General features: G+C 32.7%; 1 protein-coding gene across 10 annotated transcripts in view; it reads right to left on the reverse strand.

Moving 5' to 3' along the window:
• The window catches only part of AKAP9 (A-kinase anchoring protein 9), a 139203-nt gene that overhangs the window by 41242 nt on the left and 70186 nt on the right, over positions 1 to 27775 (reverse strand). For all 10 annotated transcript variants that reach the window (XM_072964997.1, XM_072965004.1, XM_072965003.1 and 7 more), the window contains 3 exons: positions 26009 to 26214; positions 19285 to 19517; positions 343 to 505 (listed from right to left, as the gene is read on the reverse strand). In XM_072964997.1, coding sequence (XP_072821098.1) covers positions 343 to 505; positions 19285 to 19517; positions 26009 to 26214 — 602 coding nt within the window. The remainder of the gene's footprint in view (positions 1 to 342; positions 506 to 19284; positions 19518 to 26008; positions 26215 to 27775) is intronic.

A 27775-nucleotide genomic window follows, 5' to 3' on the forward strand; every position in this document is an offset into this window, starting at 1 on the left:
AACAATTTATGAACATCTCTTTGCTCTAGTTTCCTCATCTTTAAATTATTATAAGAGTTGTCTTAGGATAGAGGGATTATCTTAACAACTCACTTTATTCATTTCTGCATTTTCTAAAATTTTATATATTTTCTATAATTCTATTAAAGAACTTTTTATAATTAGAAATATACATATAGTTTTGAAAATTGCTTGGAGGAATTTTAAAGACCAATTACAACTTCTTTTCAATGATCACTCAAAATTAAGAGGAGACTGGTGGTTTCAAACAGAGCTTGCATCAAAATCTAATTTAAGACTTGAAATTTCTCCACCCTCAGTTGCCAATGGCAAGGTGCTCACCCTCAGCCTTACTGAGCTCCACAGCCAGTTGTTCTCTGGCCTTGGACTCCTCCTGAAGGCGCTCCCGCAGTTCTTCTTGGCACTTAAGAGACTCTGCCACTTCTTGTTTCTGTCTAAATGACTCACGCATCAGCTCTGTCTGTGTAACTTTTGCATGTTCCAGCTAAACAAAGAGGGAAAGTACACATGAAGACAAAGTTATTAAAGCTTAAAAAATAGGATTTTAAATGAAAATATACTGTTGAACTGTAGTCATTTAATATTTCTGGTGCATGTTAATATCAGTAGATAGGGTTAAGTCAGTAGATAAGTAGATTAGCTGTGTATCACTTTCTGTAAGAGATGTACTCTAGTTGTACTGAACACAAAAAGTTGCTTCTCTGGAAAACAAACCACTTTACATCACTAGATCTACATCCTATCCTACTAAGAGAGATATAAAGTTAATAGTACATGGGTTCTTTTTTATTTGCTAAAGAATTTTATATAATTGTGTGTTCTATGATAAATGTTATTTCTTTTATATTTCACATTTATTGACTGCAACTCCTGCTGCACATTGTAGGGAACTAATAATATATGAGTAATACAATGACATCAGTAAACAAAATAGTGGCACAACAAAATTATAACCCATGTTTTAACTAAAAGCTTTATATTTCTGTCCATTTGTGAAACATCTACAAGACTTTAAATGAATATTCAGTTTATTTTCAACTTTAGAATATAAAGGCATTACCCATAAACACAACTTCCTTAAAATGCTGTCATTGGCACATACTGACTACATTCTTAAATAAGTTTTAGGATAACAGTCAAGTACAGACACAAGGCCAAAGCTCTCAAAAAGCAGTGATCACTGTTATCAGCTGCATGAAATTATATAAAAGCACTATCTCTGCTTTAGTTTTCTGGGCTTCTTACTGTTAGCACTTGCTTTATCTGTTTTTATTGAAATAACTACATGGGGAAAAAACTGAACTCAAATGTTTCTAGTACTCAGTATTTACATGATCAACTTTTTTTTTAAAAAAAGGCAATGATTGCATACATTAATAACAGGCTCACACAATTTAAGAACTTGTAAATTTATATATGAAGTACCTAGTATGTTAGAAAGACATTATTACCATGTTTTAAGTTTAAAATATGAATCAAATGTGGTGGTTTTTAATTTACAGTCAGATACCAATAATGTATTATAAAATTATGATAATATTTAAGAATATTTTATTATTAGAGACTTCTGCTCTGCTCTTCACATCTGAGTAGTATTTACCATAGCAAACAGATTTTAGAGCTACTAAGTAAAATTTTATTTTTAGGGTAACCCTAAATCAATATCCAAAATATCTAGTGTGCAATTAATTCTTCTTTTAATAGAATGTTTTAAATATCCTTCACAACTTATTACTTGTAAATAATATGAATACACATTTAAGACTCACAATGGAAAATTAAACAAATATTTTAATTACAAAATTTTTCCTAAAATATCTGTATAATATATTGTTACCTCAACAAAGATAAAACTTTATATATATATTTACTTTTGATTGGCAAAAGAGTATTTTCCTTTAAATGTAGATGATATATACATTAATTTTTATTTTAAAAAAAAGACCATAAAGTATGAACTAATTTTTACACAACCATGCTACTGAACTTCAAGTCACAATCTATATTTTAAAAATATATCAACTGCTAATCATATGTACATACGTAATTATTTTCTGTACTTTATTAAATGATTGCCTGATAAATATATGAAATCTTTAAAAGAGTTCAAAGCTCTAACTAGGACATGAAATTTTTTTCCTTTTTCAGATTTACTGTATAAATACAACAATGCACTAAACAATAAAATACTTGCTTTAGGTAAGACAATTAAGTAAGTCTCCTTCTACATTCTATTTCTTGACAAGAGCTAAACCTGCCATGTTTAAATATTACCATAAAACCGCAAGAAATAACTCCAATTTTTCAAAGCAAAACGAGAAAACTGAGACTCAAATACAGCAAGTCTAGAAAAACAATTTCATTTATTATAGTAGATGGCACCCACACTTTACTATTTATCTAAATACTTTATAATTAAGAAAACCTCTTCTATCCAATTAAGTTATGATTTATTCCTAATATCTCATAATATCTATGCCTATTCCTAATAACATAAAATATATAAAAATATCATATTCAATATTTTCAAATTTAAGAAAACTTACCATTACATTAAAAGTATGTATAAAGTATTAGTAAATATTCTGTCACTTTAAAAGTTTTAGAGGAGGTGACAAAAAACTATTTTGAAGACCATCTGTCTTGTTAAATATTAGCTAGTATATTATAGTTAAAGCCATGAAAGTCATAAAAAGTGCTGAGTAAATTGTAGTTATACTGAAACTTGTAGTGAATCATTCACAACATACTTAGGTATCAAATGAACCTGAAAAACTGTGTTAAATATCCTTAACAATCTTTATAAAATACATTTTACATAAAAAGCAGAAAAAGATATTTTCTCACAGGATTAGTAAGTATATTAAACATAAGTTCCTTAGGGAGTTAGCAAAAAACAACTCCCCTGAAATTAGAATCCAGGTTTCCTTTTTCTTTTTCTGGAACTACAGCCAATATACCGTATGATTATAAACATTTCCTAATTGGCTCAATGACAATTCACTTAGCTGTTTTAGGTATGGCAATGCCTATTCCCTCAAGAATAATCATTACATTTTTACTCAAGATTGACATCATGAACATTTAGAAGCAAGATTCTTAAGGGCAAGCAGGATTTTTAAAAACAGCTTGCCTGGTATGAGAGAACTGAAATATGATCCTATTCTGCTTTCTGGAATTAAAAACATAGCCAAGTTGGGGCTTGTAGACAAAATCTAGCCCTTCAATACGTTCATCATTACAGGATGAGTAGTAACACCAAACAACAAGAAAGCAATGTTTTATCCCATTTATCCTTACCAAAGACATTTAAAGTTCATTAATCATTATACTTTTTAAACTAAGTGTATAAAAACTGGAGGCACAAAACTATTTTAAAAAAGCCAAATTTTTATACTTACTGAATAAGGAGGGGTAGGCAGTGAAATTTTAGAAATAAGCTTTAATATGTGCCCATTTCTTTTATGAATAAAATGAAAAATAGTAGTATTAATAATTACTGAGTTATTTTCATCCAAATGTTCACAAAGAGGAAAAGGATGTGGTAAAGGCACACGAGATTCAACCTCATAAATGTCTTCATCTTCTTTTTCCAACCACGAGCCACTAAGTTTGACAGTTGCCAAATAGGTCTTGTAAGAATCCATTCTAGAAGATATAGCTGCCAATTTTCCTCATTTGCTTTACCAGTTTTCCACTACATTAAAAAGTTCTGCTTAGTTTATCAAGATATACCATAGCAGTATGAAAATGGCTTATCACTATCAAATTAACATTATAAAATTTATTTCATATGATGAACAAAAGAAAAAAAACACAAATCTAAAAAAACCCTAGATCTTCATCGATCTTCATCAAAAAAAAAAACAACAAAAAACAGAACAAAACAAAAAACAAAACCACAAGCAAGCAAAAACAGTGTAAATTAGAATTGCTAAATCACTGAAGAATGGAAGAATAAAAATATAAACATCTAACTAGCTGAGCAATAAAACTGCTTTCCGTATTAAATATGCCTGTGGAAATAAAACCCTTCCAAGAAGAACCTGGCAGGGAAGGTCAAGTTTTAAATCTCCATAGTAGCAGTCTTAAGAAAAGTAGTTGCAACATTCCCTTGTTCTTGCTGCTTCACTCAATTCAAAAATAAAAGCTCTTCTGAATTGAGCTATTCAAATAACCTCTCACGCTGAGTCAAAGGATTCTAGTCAGTGTCCCCTGAGGAAAAGGTCAGAACAGAGGGTGTGGTTTAATGTCTTTACCTATAGGTACACTGACAGGTGGAATGTGAATTCATACGCCCACAAAATAGCCTGACTAACAGGATCCAAGTTCCACGTCAGAGCTTTGAAAAGGATATTTAGATAAGTCCATAATGCTTCTAAGATAAGCTAGTGTTTTTCCATCCAATTAAAAAGTGGTTTTAATTTAAAAATTTGAAATTAAGTAGGTCTGAGTCCATATTATCAATCAGTTCTTCAATTATATCAAATAATCATAATTACTTCTGGAAAACAAAGTATTTCCTTTTGAAATTTCCTTAGAAATAATACTCATTCTTTTAAGCAGTCACTGGAACTAACTATAGATAGCTCAGTTATAACCTATTTCCACACTGAATTGTTTACAGAGTAAACGTTAAGCAAAAAATCCCTTCCTTTTATTTAAAAGCTGCGTTGTATATAATTGTTGATAATTATACCACTTAAGGTATCCTATGCACTCTGACTAAAACTTAAAAGCGCAAGCCACCTAGTAGCTCCAGAACTATCAGCAATAGTAAATAAACCAGTTAACTCAGAATTTAAAAAGAACAGCATACTTTTTAATATTAAAAGATCCTCAACAGTGAAAGTTGTTTTAAATAAATGAAAAAGCTTTCACTGTGGTGTCTTTTCTCTAACCAGTAACTAAATATCCTCAGTTCACAAAACCATTAACTACAATGGAAAAACCCATACTAAAGCAAGTAGGTAATATCAACAAAAATCCATTTTATAGCCACTTTCACTACACAAAATTTTTTAGAGGAGCCAGTACTCAAGCTCTTCATAGTCAGTAAACAATTAGGGCAGAGAAAATGAGATTTTCTACAGAAAGCCCAGAATCTACAGGGATACGGTTTGGGGTAGGGGAGGGGCAGCTGTCTCTTCCAATTCTGGAGTAGCCAATGACAAATTTCTGTTTATTATGGCTTCTTTTGTGAGGTCTCCAGTTAAGTTGTAAAGACATCTCAACATCTGTACAAGATGAAGGTCCAACCTCACCACTGGTGCAGTTAAATCTCACTTTACTGGGGCTTCATCAGATACCAAATCATCAATATGCTAGAGGCTCAGCTTTATGAACTGGTGGGACCCATGCTTAGCATATCAAATACCTCTCAAAATATGCTTTCTCAGCTCTCTCTGCAAATTACAGTTCTGATAATCTGGTGTCCAGTTTCTCTTATTTGAAGCAAAAACAAGACCTGAAAGTAAAACATATCCCTTTATAAATAGAAACATTTAGGTCAAGGTAGGAACTAACTACACAGAAAAGAAAGAGAAACCTAAGCAGGAACAAACTCAAAAAAGCAGCAGACTAAGGTGATTTCAGAATGGGGCAAACAGCCCTCGTAATAATAGTATATTAACTGATGGCATATTACATTAATTCATGTTCAGAAAGGTAACTCTGAATTAAAATAATTCAAATTATAGTCTATTCCCATTTTAGAAAGCATATAAAACTAGAATTTATCTATGTAAAACAAAAATCTGTAAGTAAGGGGTCCCTTTATAACTAGGAATATAGATTCAAGGTTAAAAAACTAACCACAAAGAAAACACAGTAAAATTAGGAGGGGAAAAAGACTCAAGACAGCAGTAAAGATAACTCAGGATGGGGCAAATAATGCTTCCCAAAACAGTTTATTAACTGGTGGCATATTATATATATGTTGATGTTCACACAGATTACTCTGAATTGGAATAATTCAAATTATATATTTTTAATTTTAGAAAGCACATAAAACTTTTTGCAATCAAAACTAAATAAAAGTACTTCAAGTTTTAGGAGGACACCTTTTTAATTATCCAGGCTAGCTCATTATCCCTAGGTTTCAGATAATCAAGATTTTAATGTATATTTGAAGGCTATTAATTTGTAGTACTGGGTTTTATTTCCCAAATAAAATAGCTTTACTTTAATTGTACAATGTCAAGCTATTTAATCTTTTTTCCCATAAATATTCCCCTCAAATTGTAAAACACTTCTGTCGTTCTCTCTTATATTTTGATTTGTTTTTTATTTTTCTAAGTTATTTAATAGAGGGGCTTAATCATGGACACAATACCCTGACAATGCCCTTACCAATGCTTATAATAAGTACACCAGGGCTAACACCTAATGGCAAATGCATTTCAACACTTAATTACAGTTTATGTTTAAAACACAGCAATGACAAAACAAAATCTTAACTTACTATTATTTCATCCTCACCACCACAAAAAGTCTCTTTTTTTTTTTGAGAAAATATAGAAATGTAGCTTAAGGTTCCATTACTCTCAAAAATGATGATTAATAAACTCATAAGAGTTGCCTATAATAATAATCATTCTCTAGGAGTATATTCCTTACTCGTTATTTGGCAACAGATTACTTTAGGCACTAGAAGAAAATAATCTATGGCTCTAAACAGTACCTCTGGATCACTGTGGGAAACTTTAATTGCTGAAAGCCTATTTCCCACAGAACAGACTGATTTGTTTCTACCTGATTCAATCAAGAATCTGAAACCACATTCTCAAAGGTAACTTTTCTGCAGAACCACAAAGTAAGTACTAAGTAAAGACAATGTTAAAGAGATTACCCTTCTAAGGGCTTGAGAGCAGTCTCTAAGCACTTTTACTCATATAACAAAAGCTATCCCAACCAACAGGAAACTGCTATAGGTTGAATATAAGCCTGAATGTATTTATGGTAGCCTGTCTCAGCAGAAGTAAAATCCATCACAATAAATGTATTATTATGTGGATTTGGATATATCATTGGGTAAATCACTTGTGAAATCAAATACAGAAAGTAAAATACTTATAACAGATATTATGAAATCAAGTAATAAAGGCAGATACTCTGATGATTAGTAGAGAAAATTTTTACTAATTCTTTGATTAAAGCAAGATGCGTCCATGGAACCTAAAGCAGCCCCCAAACTTAAAACTAAAACAAAGTTTAATCATGTTTCTTTCATTAAAATTATATAAAATATAAAACCATACCATTAAAAAGAAAAAAAAAAAAGGAAAGAATCTTGAATATCTGACAACATTTACTTAGACTACAAGGCCTTTTCAATGAAACTCCTCCCCTACCCCAAAACAAAAGCCCACTATCACCAGCAATAATCTCTCCAATCTTCAAGGAAGCAAGTTCTCTCTGATCCAAAGGCCATACCTTCCACCTGTGTTCTGGATTCCATGCTCATTTACCCCAATGATCTGGCTCTACAAAGCCCATCCCCTCTGTCCTGCATCTTCAACTTCTCCACTGCTAGTCAATACAAATATTTCAACCTTAAAAAAAGTACTCTCCCCTTTTCCAGCTAGTGCTCTCCTGTTCTCTTCACAGTCAGGTGTCATCAAATTGCTGTGTCTCTTTTTTTTAACTCTATTTCTTTACCTGTCTTAATTTTGAATTCCTCCTCTACTAACTCCATGAGACTGTTCTCATTCAGGTCACTGATGACACTCATATTCCAATATTCAATGGACACCAAAATCTCAGCATCCATGACCTTTCCATGATATCTGCCACTCTGGGGAAAACACTTCTCATCTGGCTTTTATGACACTATTCTCTTGATTTTCCTCTTACGCCTCAGTCTCTTTTACAGACTTACATATTTTTATTCTCTTATAAATTTCAGCATTCTACCAACACAACAAATAAGCTGTTAACTTCTCCAAAACCATAGCTTCAAATATCTTTAAGTGATGAAAACTTCTAATCTGGTCTCATCAAACATCAGACTCTAGTGAATATTTTCCCCCTTCTATATAGTTCAAACTCAGATTATCTAAAACTGAACTCATTACTCACTTCTTTTGAATCCCCTATCTCAGTAAATGAAATACACCAACAACCTGCTTGGTCAAGGATTCATGTGTAGGTAGTTTCCTCTCCTCTTCCTTATTCTCCATATCTAATGTCACACAAATTTCTATCAAACTCAACTTCCTAATAGTTTTTAAATCACTTTCCTCTGGCCCTAACTTGATTTCTATCCCTTCTCACTTAGAATAGTCTAAGCCTCCTATTTCTGCAAATTCAGCATCTCTCCTCTATTTTCCTGCTCATTCACTCATCACACTGCTGCCAGAGGAATCTCTCTACAACACAAATTTGATATTACTATTTTCAACCAAACATATTTCAATGACTCCTCGCACTTTTCAGCATAAAGTTAGAACTCCTTAACTTAGCCCTCAAAGGGCTATGTGGATTAACCACTGCTATCCCTCTACCTTCACCTTCTATCAGTTTCCCACATTCCACCCCAGATGTTTACAACACAAAACTGTCCACTGTCCTCACATACATCATGCTATTTACACCAACATGCTCTTTCCTTTTCCATAAATTTTCTTCTTGGTCTACCCACTTAGTTTCTACTTGTCTTTTAAGTCTTTACTTGAAAGACTGATTTTCCCTCTCATTTTCCCTTGAATTATGCTTTCACTTCCATTACTCCACTAAAACTGCTCTTGTAGTTACCAATGACTCCCCAGATTGCAAAATCCATTTCTCAGGCTGTAATATTACCTTCAGCAGTAATTGACAGAGTGATTCACTCCCTTTTATTTTCAAAGGGCAAAGGAATGGCAATTAACAGTACAGACTGAAGCCAGATTGCTTGAGTTCACATTCTAACTTATACCTAACATGTAAGCCTGAGCAAGTCCTCTAAATGGTTTCTGTGCTTCTGCCCTGCACGCCTCCATTCCCCTAGTCTATTTTTAACAAGGTGGTCAAAATGATCCTTTTGAAAAATGAAAGTTAGGTCAGTTACTGAAAAATCTCTAACAACCCAAAGCTAGAAATAATCTGTATATCCTCTGGAAAAACAAATCGGTGCATTCATACAATGGAATACTCCTCAGCTATAAAAAAAAATATTAACACACATGGATGAATCTTGCATACACTTTGCTAAGACAATGAAACTAGACCCAAAAGAATTTATGACATGCTGGAAAAGTCAAAACAATAGAAATGGAAAGCAACCAGTGGTTGTCAAGGGCAGGGGGTGGAGGAGGAGCTGACTATAAAAGAGCAGAGCAGAGCCAGGAAATTTTGGGGTTATGAAACTATTTTATATTATGTGTGTGGTGGTAGATGAATAACTCTATGCATCTGTCACAACCAAAAGAACTGTTCACATACAAACTAAAATTTACTGTATGTAAATTTAAAAAAATTAACCAGAATGTAGGGGAACCCAAAACAAAATCATAATTGTAACAAATGATTCTAAATGTATTAAAAATTAATAACAAAACCAAACTGAAGAGGTGGGGAAGAAAAGAACCTAAGATACTTTGAACAGCAGTATTCTGATTCTACACTCTAAGACTAAAGACAAAAAAGTATTGTATATAAATACTCTAGTTAGTAAATTCATTTTTCACAGGGGCAAAGGTTAACAATTACAAAATTACTTTATGGGTATATATGGCTTAACAAATCAGTGAAACTACTGTAGAGCATGAGAGCCTGGTTTCTCACTGTTGGAGAGTTAAGTTACAAAGGAAAGGGAAAAGGATACAATGAATGCTGTGGTACCAGATAGGAACTGGAGGTATCAGCATGAACTTATGTTTTTACTATATACACAGACAGACATAGAAATCAATATAGATACTACATATATCTTCAAACTAACTGCTGAGAGGACCATGACATCTTAGTAACAATGAGTACATATAGCACCCAGATCTTGGATTCTAAATATCATTCTTCAGTAAAAGGAATGTGAACTCCTTGGAGAAATGGTTGATTCTAGGGCTGGGGCAGGGAAAATACAAGATGGGCCTGAAGCCTCTGAGAGTGCAAAAGCATCTAAAGAGTAAGCACTTCAAAAGGGTGCAAGTGCCAACCTGAAAAAGGTGTTAATGCCAAAGCTGGAACAAAAATTACTGTAGTATTAGATTAAAATCCATTGGAAAAAATTAACAGCCATAAGTCCATATGGAGCCTGATTAGTTAAATAAATAAATAAAAAATGTGAGTGAATAAACAGCTCTTACAGAATAATTCCAATTAATAAATAAAGAAATGAAGAAAACAGAAAAATCACCACTAGAAAAGCACAGTAAGTAACTGTGCAGGCAAGATCTATCAATGATGATAAAATTAGTGGGTGGAAGTTCAAAGAGAAATAGGATATTGCATACTAACAAACTATCTCTCTCCCCCAAGATATTTATTAACTACAAAGGGAAAATGGTAATAACACAGTGGAGAAATCCAGCTGATACCACAAATAATCAAGATTATCATTACCAGTAATAAGACACGGGCCTTTCAATTTGACACACAGAGAAGGGAACATGACTTCTGTGGCACTCTTGTCAAAACAAAGCATAAACTTCAAGTAATCATGAGAAAATATCAGGCAAATTCAAACTGAGGGAACTTATACAAAATAATTGGCCAGTTCTTTTCAAGTGTCAAGGTCATGAGAGACAAAGGAAGACTCAAGAACTAACAAAGACTGGAGAAGATGAAGACCATATGATAACTAAATGCAACATGGGATCCTGGAATAGATCCTAGAACAGGAAAAGGACATTACTCGGAAAATTGGTAAAATCCAAATAGCTTGTAGTTCATAGTACTGTACTAGTTTTAACTTCTAAGATTTTGACAATTATAGTATGGTTACACGAGATATTAACATTAGGGGAAGTTAAGTGAAAAGCACATGGGAACCCTTGGTACTATTTTTGCAACTTTTCTTTAAGTCTAAAATTATTTCAAAATAACAAGCTAAAAAAACTGTACCCAATGACTCCACACCTCATTAAGAATTAAATTCCAAGCTCCATGTGATCTGGCTCCCAGGTATCACTCTGACCCCATCTCCCGCACTTTCTCCACTCACCTTGCTCCTACTGCACTGATCTCTTTGTTGGCCACACAAAGAGCTAGCACATGACCACCTCAGGGCCTTATCCTCACTATTCCTTTGCCTGAAATATTCTTCCCCTAATTATCTATGTGGCAGTCTCCTATAGTTTCTTAAGGCATATGTTTGACTATCACATTATAAGAGAGGCCTTCCTTAATTTTCCTATATAAAATGTCCTCTTCCCCCCATCACCTATCTCCCCCATTCTATTTTTCTTCACCGCAGATATCAACATCTGGCATACTACGTGTTTATTTATTATTGGTCTCCATTATATTATAAGCTCTGTAAAAGCAAAGATTTTGTACATTTTGTCAGTGTTGTACCTCCAATATCTAGAAGAGCAACTGTTATAGAGTAGGTGCTCAAAAAATCTGATGAATGAGAGACTCATCTCAAAGCATCAAGTCCTCCAATAAGCTTTACTTGTTCCCACCCTACTCTAAACTGTCAGATGTTGCTCTCTTTTCTAGTCTCAGGGTATCCCGTGCAAAGCTATTTACCTGAATTTCTCTTTCACTGCAAGCAAAAAAGATATAACAACGGTATCAGTTCTCTTTAAGATTTTTTTTTATGACAAGTTAAAAAAAAAATCACGGTAAAAGAGAAGTATTCCATTATGAAGAAGAACCAAATAATGACACATTAAAAGGAAAATGAAATACTAGTTATTTCACAAAGAGGACTATACATGATTTTCTATCAATCTGTTAAAAATATTCATTAAGATCAAAATAATTTTAGTTATTAATGAGAATATTCTGAAGCAGTCAACGTCTTTAAACATCTCTCCATGGCAGAGTAATAACTGAACAAAATTTAAAGAAAGATTTACAAAGCCTCTATTCCCACTGCCTTAAAAACATAATTCTAAGAAATATCTGATTTTTATATAAAATGTAAACAACTATTTCAACCTTTTATATAACAGGTATTAGTAGAACACTTCAAAATTCAGCTAGAATAATGTGAACATTATAAAAATATTTTCTAGATCAGGGGTTCTCAAACTTTAGTGTGTATCAGTATCACGTAAAGGACTTGTTAAAACACAAGTTGCTTGGGCTTCATCATTCAGAAGGTCTGGGGTGGGGACTGAGAACTTACATTAGAACAATCTTAGTGATGCTTATGTTGCTGCTTTAAAGACTGCACTTTGAGAACTACTGCTCTAGGCAAAATCTGTGTGATCTATTCAGTGATATTTAAACTAAAATAATACAGTAAAAGCTAGATAACACATTTCTGCTCTAATATTTAACAAACTGAGAATAATCAGGCTCCCACTGTACCTCACTACCTGGTCACATCACCAGATGTGATGAGCTTTAATCTTAGCTTGGGAAACTGTGTTTCAGGTGGATATCCCACACTTGTCTGTTGACAGTATTAATGAATTATGGGGGAAGTTTCTCTTTAGTAGCCTGTAAAAACAAGTCCAACCACTGTTCACTTCTGATTTATTTACCATTTTCCATGGAGCTTGTCAAAAGACAAGTATTATATTGCACTAACTAAATTAACCATAAATTACAACAGGTATCAGGTAGCAGCAACAGCTATATTAACAGTGCTCAAGATCCAGGTCAAAAGTACTTAATAGTGGTCAAGAAAGGGAAAGTATTAACGGTTGTTTCCATGGTATAAAAGATAACAAGTCACAGAAATTAAACACTAATGAGGCTGAAATAAGCATAAAAGGGAAAAAAAGCAGAATCATGTGGAAATTTAGTATAGAATTATCTGTACCATAGAACTTTCATATAATAAAAGGGAAAATTATGAAGTACCCACATTCAAGCTTTAAATGGGCTGACAAGCAAGTTTAAAAGCACCTTAATTCGCTCAGCAGAACAGCACATTGTTAAAGTGGCTTATGCATAAGTATTCTAAAAGAAAGCTGAACCAGGGCTTATGCTAATTTTAAAAAGCAAAGATTTTAAAGGATACTAAATCTTAGTAGAAAATATGTATTTTTCAATTGTACTTATGGAAATTCACATAATGACATAAAATTCATAATTTCAATGTCTAAGTGTAAATAAAGTTGGCTGAACCTGAGACCTAAAAAAAATGCAGTGAACATTAAAATTCTTTGATCTAAGAGTATAATTTAATGTGGTATTAAATTAATAACACAATTGAAGCTGGTTTTAATTGGTGCCATTTCCTTAGTAGCACTTAGGATGTTGACAACGCAGAATAACTCACTGTGGTTTTAGTGAAAGATGGGACCCCCATTGTTGTTTGTGGAAACAATCATCCTTTCTACTAGTAAATATACAAAATATCAGTTTTCAGGAATATTACCAAGGTCATTAAACAAGAGATGACTCAGGGAGGGGAGGGTATAGCTCAAGCGGTAAAGCGCATGCTTAGTATGCACGAGGTCCTAGGTTCAATTCTCAGTACTTCTATTAAAAATCAATCAACCTAGTTACTGCCACCCCCCAGAAAAACTAAAAAAAAAGTAAAGAAAACTCAAGAAATGGTGTGTAATCACTAAATTAACCTAGAAGTAAATGAATCTGACATTAAAACACAAAATATATAACAGTATTTGTCAAATTTGCTACATCCAATAGTCACTGCTATTGTAGAAATACACCACACAGAATAATTTCTTTAAAAAAGTAGCATCAATGAAAGCCAGACACCAGAAACAACAAAAATTAAAGATAGTCTTTTATCTTCTCAATTTTTTTGAAATGTACATGGGTCTAGAATACTCTGAATAAAGGTATCAGTGAAAATGTTAATAATATTGGTCCTGTAGCTGATGACAATGAAGCACTCATTTGAGTAACATGACAAGTATGATTTAACAGTTAAATACTTTTAAAATAAGTGAATTTCCTTCATTCTAAAGCAGTATATAATTTTTAAACTTCTACATACAGTAACTTAAGAGACAGTTACCATACAGGGTATAAAAATTTCACAAAGAAAATTCCAAGTTAAGCTATAAATATAATGGTATATACCCTCAAAAGTTCTATAAAAACAATACTTTAATGTAGAAAACTGTCCTTCACTCTAATTTTTCTACCAAGATAGTAAAATGAGGTAATCAAATCATATTTGTAAAAAGGATGTAAAAATCACATGAAGGAACTGTAGGTTTGCTTTGTTATATATTATGGTACTATGTATGACATACTCGATGAGCTCAAGGTTTATTTTATAAATTCCTTATACTACTCTTTCAAGTAAATAATACATATTATAGTGGAATATTTCATACAATGGTAAAGTTAAATTCTCTTATGGTATCAAAAAAGAGCAATGTGTAAGAATCCAGAAAACCTGAAAATTAAAACACTGACTTTTAAAACCTGAAGAGTCTGTTAGCATCTTATATTAACCCTTACCACCTAAAAAGAAGACTACTGATATCAGTATTGGTTGTCTTTGTAACATTTTCACAGACAAGCGAAAACTGAAAGCTTATTAAGCTTACTCTAAAAAAATATTGAAAGGTCTTCCTTAAATAGAAAAAAAAAAAGGAATCTATAAAAAAAGAGAAAACCACAATTGGAAATGCAATAACTACAATGAACAGCAAGAGAAAAAATATGAAGATGTAAAAGAGAACATCAAAATCATTAAATGTGGGAGAGGAGAGCAAAAAATATATAGTTTTTTTTGGTTCTTCTTTAGTTTGTGCTTGAGCCTATATGATTACCAGTCCAAAGCAAACAGATAATAGTAATGGGTTAACATACTTGAAAAACAGGGTAACACAAATCAATAGCATACAACAGAGTCACAAAAACCAAAAAGAAAATTATCAAACCACAAAAGGAAAAACAAAATGTAAAGAAACAAAATCAACAGGAAAACAAAGTTTAAAATAGCAATAAACACACATCTATCAATAAATACCATATAGTCAATGGACTAAATGCTTTAATCAAGACACAGAATGTCAGACTGGATAATAAAACAAGAGTCTACAATATGCTGCCTACAAGAGACCCACTTTATGGTGAAGGACACACATAGAATGAAAGTGAGAGGATGGAAAAAGATATTTCTTGCAAATGGAAATGACAGGAAATGACCTGAAAACAAAGGCCATAAAGAAAGATAAAGAAGAACACTATGTAACGATAGAAGGAGCAATACAAGATGAAGATATTACACTCGTTAAAATATATGTACCCAATATAGGAGCACCTAAATATATAAAACAAATACTAACAGATATAAAGGGAGAAACTGATGGGAACACAGTAATAGTAGGAGACTTCAACACTCCACTAACATCACTGGACAGATCTTCCAGTCTCAAAATCAATAAGGCAACAGAGATACTAAACGATACAATAGAACAGTAAGACTTAGTTGGTATTTTCAGGAATTACATCCCCTCCAAATAGAATATACATTCTTATCAAATGCATATGGAACATTCTCTAGGACAGACCACATATCTGGACACAAAAGAAGTCTCAACAAATTTAAGGGGATACAAATTATTTCAAGCATCTTTTCTGACCATAATGGCATGAAGCTAGAAGTCAATCACAAAAAGAAAAATGAGAAAAAAAACAACAGCATGGGGACTAAACAACATGCTACTAAAAAAAAAATCAATGGGCCAATGATGGTATCAAAGAAGAAATTTAAAAATACCTTGAGACAAATGACAATGGAAACACAACCACACAAAATCTATGAGATGCACACAAGGCAATCCTAAGAGAGAAGTTCACAGCGATACAGGCCTTCTTAAAAAAAACAAGGACAATCTTGAATAAACAGCCTAAACCCCACCTAAAAGAATTACAAAAAGAAGAAAACACAAAACATAAAGTCAGAAGGAAAGAAATAGTAAGGATCAGGGAGGAAATAAACAAAATAGAGATTAATAAAAAAACAACAGAATAAAATCAATCAAACCAAGAGCTGGTTTTTTGAAAGAGTAAACAAAATTGACAAGCCTCTGGCCAGGCTCACCAAGAAGAGAGAGAGAACACAATAAAAAAAATACAAAATGAAAGAGGAGAAATTACAATCAACACCACAGAAGTACAAAAAAAACCACAAGAGAATTCTATGAACACCTATATGGCAACAAAATGGACAATCTAGAAGAAATCGACAAGTTTCTAAAAACATACAGTCCACCAAAACTGAATCAAAAGAAACAGCATCTGAGCAGACAAGTCACTAGAAGTGAAACAGAATCAGCAAAAAAAAAAAAAAAAAAAAAAAAAAGACAAAAAAACCTCCCTGCAAACAAAAGTCCAGAACGAGGCAGCTTCACTAGGGAATTCTATGAAACAGGCAAAGAAGAACCAATTCTTCTCAAACTCTTCCAAAAGATTGAAGAGGAAGGAGGGAACAATCCCAAACTTATTCTATAAAGCCACCATCTCCCTGATACCAAAACCAGAAAAAGACAGTACCAAAAAAGAAGTTACAGGCCAATATTGTTGATGAACATAGATGCAAAAAATCCTCAGCAAAATATTAGCAAACTGATGTTCCTTTGATAGATAAACTAATGGTTGTTTGATTAGAATCCAACAACATAAAAAAGATCACACACTATGATCAAGTTGGATTCATCCCAGGGACACAAGGATGGTTCAACATACGCAAACATCAATGTGACAGACCACATCAACAAAAGAAAGTGCAAAAAGCACATGATCATCTCAACAGATGCAGAAAAAACATTTGATAAAATTCAAGACCTATTTATGATAAAAACTCTCACTAACACAGATACAGAGGAAACATATCTCAATATAATAAAACCTACTTATAACAAACCCACAGCGAACATAATATTCAACTGTCAAAAGTTGAAAGCCTTCCTGAGAAAATATGGAATCAAACAAGGTGTGCACTCTGACCACTTCTATTCAACATAGTCTTGGAAGTCCTAGCTACAGCAATAAGACAAGTAAAAGAAATACAAGGGATCCAAATTGGAAGAGAAGACATAAAATTGTCAGTATACACAGATGACGTGGTACTATATATAGAAAACCCTAAAGGCTCCATACAAGAACTACTAGAGCTGTTAAAACAATTCAACAACGTAGTAGGATACAAGATTAACATACAGAAATTAGTTACATTTCTTTACACTAACAATGAAATATCAAAAAAGCAAAGTAAAAGAAATAATCCCTTTAAAAATCACATAAAAAATACTTATAAATGAATCTGACTAAGGAGGTGAAAGACTCATACCCTGAGAACTATAAAACACTGATTAAGGAAATTAAAAATGACTTAAAGAAATGGAAAGATATCCCATGTTCTTGGATTGGAAGAATTAATATTATTAAAATGGCCATACTCTCCAAAGCAATCTACAAACTTAATGTGATCCCTATCAAATTAACCAGGACATTTTTCAGAGAACTAGAACAAATAATCCTAAAATCTATATGGAATCACAAGAGACCCAGAACTGCCAAAGAAATAACTGAAGGAAAAGAACAAAGTTGGAGGAATAACCCTCCCAGACTTCAGGCAACACTACAGAACTACAGTATTCAAAACAGTGTGGTTTTGGCACAAAAACAGACATATGGATCAATGGAACTGACAAGAGAGCCCAGTAAAAACACACACACTTACGGTCAATTAATCTTTGACAAAAGAGGCAAGAATATACAGTGGAGAAAAGACAGTCTCTTCAGCGAGTGTTGTTGGGAAAGTTGGACAGCCATGTGTAAATCAATGAAGTTAGAACATTCCCTCACACCATACACAAAAATAAACTCAAAATGGCTTAAAGACTTAAATATAAGACAAGAGACTAAACCTCCTAGAAGAAAAAATCGGCAAAACATTTTCTGACATAAATCTTAGCAATATTCTCCTAGGGCAGTCTACCCAGGTAAACAGAAATAAAAACAAAAATAAACAAATGGGACCTAATTAAACTTACAAGTTTTTGCAAAGCAGACCATAAACAAAACAAAAAGCCTACAGAATGGGAGAAAATACCTGCAAACGGTATGACTGACAAGGGCTTAATCTCCAGAATATATAAACAACTCATACAACTTAATAACAAAAATACAAACAACCCAATCCAAAAATGTGCAGATGACATAAACAAGTAATTCTCTAATGATAACACACAAATGATCAATAGGCACTTGAAAAAAACGCTCAGTATCATTAATTATCAGAGAAATGCAAATCAAAACTCAATAAGGTATCATCTTCCACGATAAATGCTGGAGAGGGTGTGGAGAAGAGGGAACCCTCCTACACAGTTGGTGGGAACGTAGTCTGGTGCAGCCATTATGGAAAACAATATGGAGATTCCTTAAAAAACTAAAAATAGACTTACCATAGGATCCAGCAACCCCACTCCTGGGCATATATCCAGAGGGAATTCTAATTCGAAAAGATACATGCACCCCAGTATTCACAGCAGCACTATTTACAATAGCCAAGACATGTAAACAACCTAAATGTCCACTGACATATGACTGGATAAAGAAGTTATGGTATACAATGGAATACTACTCAGCCATAAAAATAAAATAATGCCATTTACAGCAACATGGATGGACCTGGAGATTATTACACTAAGTGAAGAAGCCAGAAAAGATAAAAAAACTACCATATGGTATCACTCATATGTGGAATCTAAAAAAATAAATAAATAAAAGACACAAATAAACTTATTTAGAAAACAGAAACAGACTCATGGACATAAAAAACTTATGGTTATCAGAGGAGACTAAATTGGGAGTTTGAGATTTGCAGATACTAACTACTATATATAAAACAGATAAACAACAAAGTCCTACTGTATAACACATGGGAACTATATTCAATATCTTGTAGTAATCTGTACTGAAAAAGAATATGAAAAGGAATATATATATGTGCATGTATGATTGAAACATTATCCTGTACACCAGAAATTGACACAATATTGTAAACTGAGTATACTTTAATTAAAAAAAAATTTTTAATTAAAAAAAATAAATAAAGGGGACCAAAATTAAATTTTTGTGAGACAGTAGAGAGAAAAAATTTAGTTGTCATTCCCTGGTTTGAAAGAAATACTTTAAACTCAGTACATATTAGCAATATAAGGAGGTTACCTGATTACTAGTTTCACTTATGGCTTCTAGGAGTTTTTCAACTGCTGCTTGCAGTCGAGAGCTAATATTCAGCATAAGGTCTTCATTTTCAGGGTCTATTTCAGTTCCAGCAAAACCACTCCTCATAAGCCGCTGTAATAGCTCCGTTCCTTCCTCAGTTACTTTTGACCACATGCTACTGTCACTTCTTGGTATATCACTTCCAGAATAAGAGGGTACAGAATCATCTGTAACTAGAATAACATTATTTTAAAGGTATGAATCAATTATACTTAATAATTATAGTTTTTAAAAAGTTACAAAATAAAATCAAATTAAAACTTGAAATCACTGGAGCCACAAGGTCTCTTAATAACTTTGCAACAAAACACAAAATAGGCAAATATAGAATGTAATATTATTTGATAACCTACCAGGTATAAAAATAGGAAGAATAATGCTATGCCAATAGAGCTTTGCATAAATTAATACATGGGATAGTCAGTATTTTTAATTTATTTAAAAAATTTTTTTCATTTAAAGAAAAAAATTTGGGGGGGTAGGTAATTAGGTTTATTTATTTATTCATTTTAATGGAGGTACTGGGGATTGAACCAGGACTTTGTGCATGTTAAGCACGTGCTCTACAACTGAGCCACACCCTCCCCGTATTATTTTCAATTAGTTAAAAAAATTTTAAAACACCTTTCGACAGGTATTTCCTTAATGTCCACTAAATACTAAGTAATGGAGACACACAGGTGGCAAGACCTGGTTCCTATCCTCAAGGTCATTACACACAGTGTAATGAAAAAAGCACATAACAACATGAAAAGAAAAACATTGTGCAATGGGATATTCCAGATGTATGGAAGGATAAAAGTGCTTGACTTTGTCTAGAGTAGACCCTTGGATTTCTGAGCACTATCCTGGGCAGTATTACCTGTTCAGCTAGGCAATAAAAGAGACTTAAAATCATTTTGTAGTTTGCAATTTTTGTAATAAGTATACCAGGAAGAGGTTAGACTAATAAGCAGTTCGGATTTTAAATATGGACTTAGGTACCCACACTATTCTTTTATCTTATGTAAAGAAAACTGAATTTACATGGGCAGAAGATAAAGCTTTAGAAGTGTTTTCTCTAAACTGAAACTGTTATTCATCACTGCCATGGAATACAGTTCTCATCTGTGGCAGCATATTACAATCGAACAATGAAACTTCCTGAACAGGAATTACCTATTCTTTTATTACAAGTAGTACATACATCTTATCAGTAACTCTACAGAGTTAACAAATTAAAAGCAGAGGAAACTTTAATTTTCAAAGTACTTGGAATAAACATTGAGTTTGACACAGTCACCCAGGAGAAAGAGCTATTTACTAAGATATCTTGCTAAAGAAGATAGTGCCATATGGAGGTCTCTCAATCAAATGTAGTAATGATATCAGATGCAGTTTCAGATAGAGGATTCAAATTCAGCGTGATTCAATATTCACTAAGCACGTTCTCTGTATGTCACTGGTTGAAGAATCCAAACTGCATTCTAGAAAAAGATTTTAAATGTTTGCTATTACATAGGTTTATCTAATTCTTAGTATAACAGCTAATACAATTTTCATTTTGTATTTTTATTCTCAAAATTAAAAAACAACTAGACTAGTATTTACTTATATTATTCCATACATTCATAATGGAATTTCCTGATAATAGGGATTAATACTTTAGACATGAGTTCAAAATGACCTAGAATTCAAAATAAGTTCAGATACAGTACAACACAATGTATATTACAAAGTCACTAAATAATGCAGTCTAGAAAATAAATAAATTTTTGATGAAGCTACAGAAGCAAAAGGTATTAAAAGTTCATAATTGGTGTTAAAAAAAAGCTAAAAATACCTATGTTATATAGCATTTTTATCTGAGAAATTAAATGCATTCTAGGAACATTTTCTTTTAATGGACAAAGAGTATCTGACAAATCTTAGGAAAGAGAACATGATGCAATATGATGAGAAGTCAAGGCTCTATGAGATGAAAGTATGTGGAGAAGTAAGGATAAGGCAGCGGACAGAGCTGAAACAAGGTAGCTAGAAGGTAGGCTGGATCCAAGTTGTGAAAGCCCTTACATTTTATAGTAATGTGGGGTTTTATTAGAAATTATGAGGAAGTAAATTTTTGAGCAGGAAGGTAACATCAAATTCATGAATCAAGAAGTAAACTGTAGCAATGCAGAGGAAGGGTTTGAGGAGAAAAGTCTGGTTAGAATGCTATTTCAAATGCCAGGATAAGAAGTGTCAAGGACATTAAGTAAGATGGATGGAGTCTAGGCCCAGGTTGGAAAAGACTGAATGTGTAAGACAAGGAAGAAAGAGAAGTAGTAAAAGATGACTCTCGGTTTCCAGCTTAGATAGAAGAGTCATTAAGAAAATACTCTAAAATCAGGAGAAAATGAACAGAGTAAGCATGAAAAATGAGGAATCTGAAGTAGTAATGAGCTATATGGAAGAGAAGTCAACTTTTAGAAATTTGGGTCTGCAGAGACTTAGGAATCATTTGTAGAAAGTGAGAATCAAACTTTGGAAGTGGACATATTTGTTTTGGGAGCAATATTTAGTGAGGGAAGGACAAACACAGTTGGAGTCCCTGCACAGAATAAGTCAAAAAAAGAACCTATTTAAAAAAAAAAAAAAAAGACAGGAGAGAGATGCTCTCAGAGACAAGAGGAGAATGTTTCAAAAAGGGAAAGACTTCAATATTGTTATTTGTCTAGAAAGTCAAACAGGACAAGGACTCAGAAGATACCACTGGAGTTGACAATTGCGAGATCACGTTTGTCCTTAAGGAGAGCAGCTTCGGTACCGTAGAAACAGAAACCAAAGCTGGTGGAAGCAGGAACTGATCTAATCTCTCATAGATTGTTGAGGTTTACATTAAAGGGGGAGCAAAGCTGAGAAAAACTAATGTTTTTCTTTTCTGTATTATGAAGATATCAGCATGTTTTAGGGTGCAGAGAAGGAACCAATGGTGAGGAAAAAAACTGAAGGTACTATATATTACATGGAAGCAAATCTCAAACACAAAATACAAAGGATATATAAAATAAAATGGCTTATATAAAGATTCTGAATGTTAAATTTTTAATGGCTAATGAAAAAATAAACATCAGAGTACCTAGAAAAGATAAAGATGTCAATCAGCTTAATATATTTGATTGACAACATTTTAAAGATATAAACAAACAAAAATAATCTGAGTACATTCCAATGAAGAAATAGAACTTTTTTTGTTTATTCTAATGAAATAAAGGAATGAGAACAGCATCAAACTTACACTGTATTTATAATAACAAGCCTTTGGCAGGACAAAAATCAAAGAAAAATATAAACTGGCAGGGCAATTTCATTGAACGCCAATAGAAATCTCAGAATGACCAGTTTCATGAACAGAAACATGATTTCAGATTGGTGAGACACTCAGACTTGTGTCTTAAATATGGCAGATGATGGTTATTCAAAAATTCTTTAGTTGTTTATTTTATGGATTATAGCATGTTCATTCCATATAGATAACTATAAGCTTCTCAGTTTAGGAAGGGTGATATGACACTGCATTCCCCTGCTCCAATGGCCTGAAGGTTTCTAGGGCTCCAACTGAAAATCACTAGTCTGACTCTCATCTGTGACAGATAAGTAAACTTAACTGAAGCCCCAGGAGGCTAAGAGATTTGCCCAAGGTCAGAGCAAACTAGAACAAAAATCAAAGACCACCTCATTAATCCAGCATTCTTTTTGTAACATCACACTGCTCCAAATAAAAGCTGCAACAAATGAGATTCAGTCCCTGGCCTCCTAAAGGACAGGTAAAAAGCATTTTATCCCTGAACCATCAGAGTATAGGCCTACAGGACAATTTCTTCAGACACATCCTGGGGGAATTCATTTTTATGAACAAATCTAATATTCACTGAAGTTCAAGTGATTTCACCTTGGCTCAAATTTCCCTTCAGTTTCATAAACTAGGTTATTCTTATGAGGAAGCAAACATTAGCAAGTCAATTATTTATTTTTTTAGAGAGTTAACAAGTCCATACACGCTTAAAATCTAAACAAGTTGACTTGAAGGCTGAAAACAGATTACAAGTGCTATTATATGCAACAGAAAGTCCTATGTAAAAACTGAAAAGCAAAAAGTTGCTTCATATTCAGATTTGGACTTAACTTTTTCCATTACATTAAATAAGACATATAATAAATAATTCAAAAGTTCATTTTAGTTTTTACAATACTACTTCCATTAAAAATATGAAGAAACATCCAGAAAAATTCTTACATATGGAACAGTGTTAATATTTTAAAGACAATGTTTTCTTCAAACTTTATCAGCAAATTCAAAGTTATAAATTCTATTAATTCAGTATTTCCTTCAAGATGAAAACTGTATCTAAGAGTCTCCAAATAGTATTAGGGGTCATTCTAATTTTGTTAGTAAGACTAACACATCATTGCCACGTTCAAAAACATAAAAACTGAGTAATTAAATGGAAAATGCACATTATAATCAACGATGCTAATACTACCAAAATTCTTATCTCTGTTTTAATATTCTTTATACTATATTTCTTAACTGTGGATTTAATTTTTCCTCTTGGATCTTAATATTATTTTCAGTATCCATTAACAGTTAAATAAATTTTTTTAAAAGGCTTGATTCAAATATATATATATAGTGGTATTAAAATATTAAGTAACATGATTTTATTTTGCCATGAATTGGAACTTCAGTGCCTCTTTCACTAGACTGTGAATTGTAAAGCAGAGAGCAAAAAGAAATTGCTCAATAAATATCTGTAGAATTGAACTGATAAAACTGCTTATAATTTTAAAATGACTCTATTATTAGATATCTCAAAATAGGATAGAGACATATTTAATCTATGATGAGAGATTTAGATGCAGGCATGCAAGAAAGCAGGCTAGTAGATCAGATGTCCTTTTGAGTCTGCTTTCTCATAGAAAAAGAACATAAATATAACCCTCTATGCTTGAATTAAATTACCAATTTATTCCTTTTCATAAGTATGGGAACACTGCTCTGGAAGTGAGTTTGTGGTCTTTTAAGGTGTGTCATTTGCTGAAATCTTCAACAACAACTTTGAGAAATGTCTAAGAGACCTGCCAACAAAAAAAGCACAAAGTATTTCTGTGACCTACAGAACATTCCTGAGTGTCTTTTTTTTTTTTTTCTTTTAACTTTTTTTGTTGGGGGGTGGTAATTAGGTTTATCTATTTATTTTTAGAGGAGGTACTGGGGATTGAACCCAGGACCTTGTGCATGCTAAACATGTGCTCTACCAACATGTGCTCTACCACTTGAGCTATACCCTCCTCTCCAAGTGTCTTTTGAATATGGAGCAGGTCTTACCTGTAGAAGAGCAAAGATGTCCCCTTTCCCAAATGGTTAAGTGAAACTGGTTAATGAAATAATTGCTTTTTAAAAAAAGCACAATATGATAAACACTTTCACAATGGGACCAAGAAAATACTACCTAATGCTTTTCTATACATCAAGATCCATAAGCAAAAAAACAGCCCTTGATTGAGAGCTTAACCAAGAAATTAAAGAAAACACTTCTACGAAGTTTGAAAAGAACCAGTTTGTAGGGAAGTTTAAAATTACAGTATTATTTGAGCTCTTACTTTACTGAAAGCAGTTTTAAAAATTATCTTTGAAATCAACAGGTTTTTAAAGTCAATTTTACTTAAAATTTCAAATCAAGTTTTTCTCTGCACTTAGAAAAATGCTATTGGTCAAACTGTAACTAGGCAAATCTTCTCTAAGTGGGATAATTTCTTCTCATTTCTCTACATGAAACTTAACAAACAGAATGCTCTCCAAAACTGCATAAACTGGCATTTTTATTCTTAAGATGACTGGTCTCCAACTGGGGAGAAGTTGTTGGGCATGGAATGGTAGTGAAGGAAGGCCTTGATCTCATAGTTGAAGTTTCCAGACCGTATTTTCCCCTATCTGACAAAAACTTTTTCCACTGTTGATTTTCTGATTCCCTCTCCAGCAAGGAATTATGAATTGAAAAAGCAAGAGAGACTGTAAGGTCAGCAATGTGAACATAAGGAATTCAAAGAAGAGCCCAACCCACACAGCTAGAAAAGAGAGCTGGGAAAACAGGTCATGTCATGTTAGGACCTAACTCCTGGATATGCAAACATCCACTTCTCCAAAAGGAAAAAAGGACCTAGCAGAGGACAGTCCAAAGATAAGCTCAAACCTTGGATTTCTTATAAAGACTTCCTTTTCACCATCTCAAAAGGTATGTGAAACTAGTGCTTGATTATGAAAAGTTCTTTATTTCTAAGCTTTCCTTAATTTACAGGGTGGTTTCAGGACATTGCCTATACCTTATGGATATTGGTAAGTGTCCTGAGTGGTCATGTGGAATTTACTTTTTATTGGTGGAGAAATTAAATAGCCTTTGGTTTATGTAGCATATTAATAAGCCTATGTATGTATAATGACAACTCTAAGACACCCACTTGCAAATGCTTAACAATAATGGTATTTTGAGAACAGCGGCTTTAGTGTTTTTGTGTTTGGAGGTCTTTTTATTGGAAAATACTTTAATATTTTCTCTTCTGCGTTTCCAACACATAGTAAAGTGCCTTGAATTCAGCAAGATTTACTGAAGATGATGATAATTACAACAGCATATAAAATTGGTACCTCCTGTATGTTCTTCGTGGACACATGACTTTATTGGTGTCTCTGCTTCTGACTTCCAAATCAGGCTGGCAGATGACTGGCCTTTACTAGATCTATCTAGAATACCAAGGACATGGCGACCAATTGTTTCTTCAACAGCTGCTGTTGTCTTTACAACTTCTAAGAGGATCTTCAGAAGTCTGTTATTAGCTTTCTGGAGTGCATATCTGTATAGATAAGGAAACATTTATTAAAATGTTTAATCCTTTTAAGGCAAACACTTCAGTTATGTTCTGCAAAAAATACACTACAAAATATTTGACTTAAAAAAATTTCATGTGACTCTATTAAAATAATATACAATGGCACTTAAAATCAAATGCTTTTTTGTATTCTATTTATTTTATAATTATAAAATTTGTTTTCTTCTGAAAAATTTTGGTCATTTAGTGAACTATAATATTTTCTAAAAATGTGCAACATTTTGTTGACCTGAAAGAAATCAAATAACTAAAGTTTTACGCCAGAGGTTCCAGAACAGAAGAAAATTTCAGAGAGATGCAAAAACTCAGTTTTAAAAATTGTAGCAGAACCTAAGCATATGCAAGTTATTGAGCTAGTTAATACCATTCATGGTTACTCTTATGTTTTACATTTAATCTTTGTATAGGTCAAACAGTATATTTTAAAATACAATCTTAAAATATAATTTTAAAATACCAACAGAAAAAAATGTGTTAGTATTTCTATCGCTTAATGGTGATGGTCTATATGACTAATTTAAAAAAAAAGGGGGGCAGAGATCTGCTTTAAAAAAGGTCGATAGTACAATTTCCCTATCTGCCAAAACCAGAGGGAATATTTGCTCCAGAGACAGAAATTTCTTGTTACATATACTGTACTCATTTCAGCCAACAGAAGGAACCTATTTTCAACCAAATGGAATTAACAGTGCATCTCTTTACAAGACAAGTGACATTCTTATTTTTAAAAATTAGAAAATATTCCTAACGACCCAGAAAAATATCTTAGTACTCAGAGATAATCACTGTTAACATTTTAACGCCTATCCTTCTAGACATTTCCTCCCTCTCTCTCATAAATATATATATTTAAAAAACAAAAATGGGATGGTCTTGGACAAAGTGTTTTTGTATGCTTTTTTTTTTGCTTAACACAAACATCTTCACATGTCAAGAAACAGACTTCCATAAAGGGTGATTCAGAAGTTTATCTAATTAATCTTTCTAATAACTAAATAACTCTCTTGTCCTAACAGCTTAATTCAAAAATGACATTACAGCAGCAAATTATATATTCAATACATGAAGACAAAATAAGAGACTTTCACAGTAAAGGTCCTCTGCTTAAAACAGCTTCCCTTTCAACTTCACATTGTTGGAGATCAGCAATAAGCAGGTTAAAGAGTATCTGTTTTCACAGGCACAAAGGATAACTATTTTAAGACAAGGTAATAAATGGAGCAGTTTTCCTTCAGCATTTGTCAAGTGAAAAAGACAGTTCTATTTTTACACCTAGATCAAGTTGTCTGCTTACATAAGCAAGGATATTAAAAATAAAAGTCTAAATAATTTAGTTAATAGGAAGTAAATAAGGGTTTCTTTCTTTAACTGTTTCTGAGGTTTTGGTCAAGCTCCAAACACTCCAGGACTAGGATAATCTGAAAATACATCTACATAAGAGAAGTGATTAAAATTAATATGATGTTAAAACACAATAAATAGGAATACTCATTTATCAGCACTCACTACAAAAATTCCTAAAAAC

The sequence above is a fragment of the Vicugna pacos genome, chromosome 7 (genome assembly GCF_048564905.1).
Source record: "Vicugna pacos chromosome 7, VicPac4, whole genome shotgun sequence".
NCBI lineage: Eukaryota > Metazoa > Chordata > Mammalia > Artiodactyla > Camelidae > Vicugna > Vicugna pacos.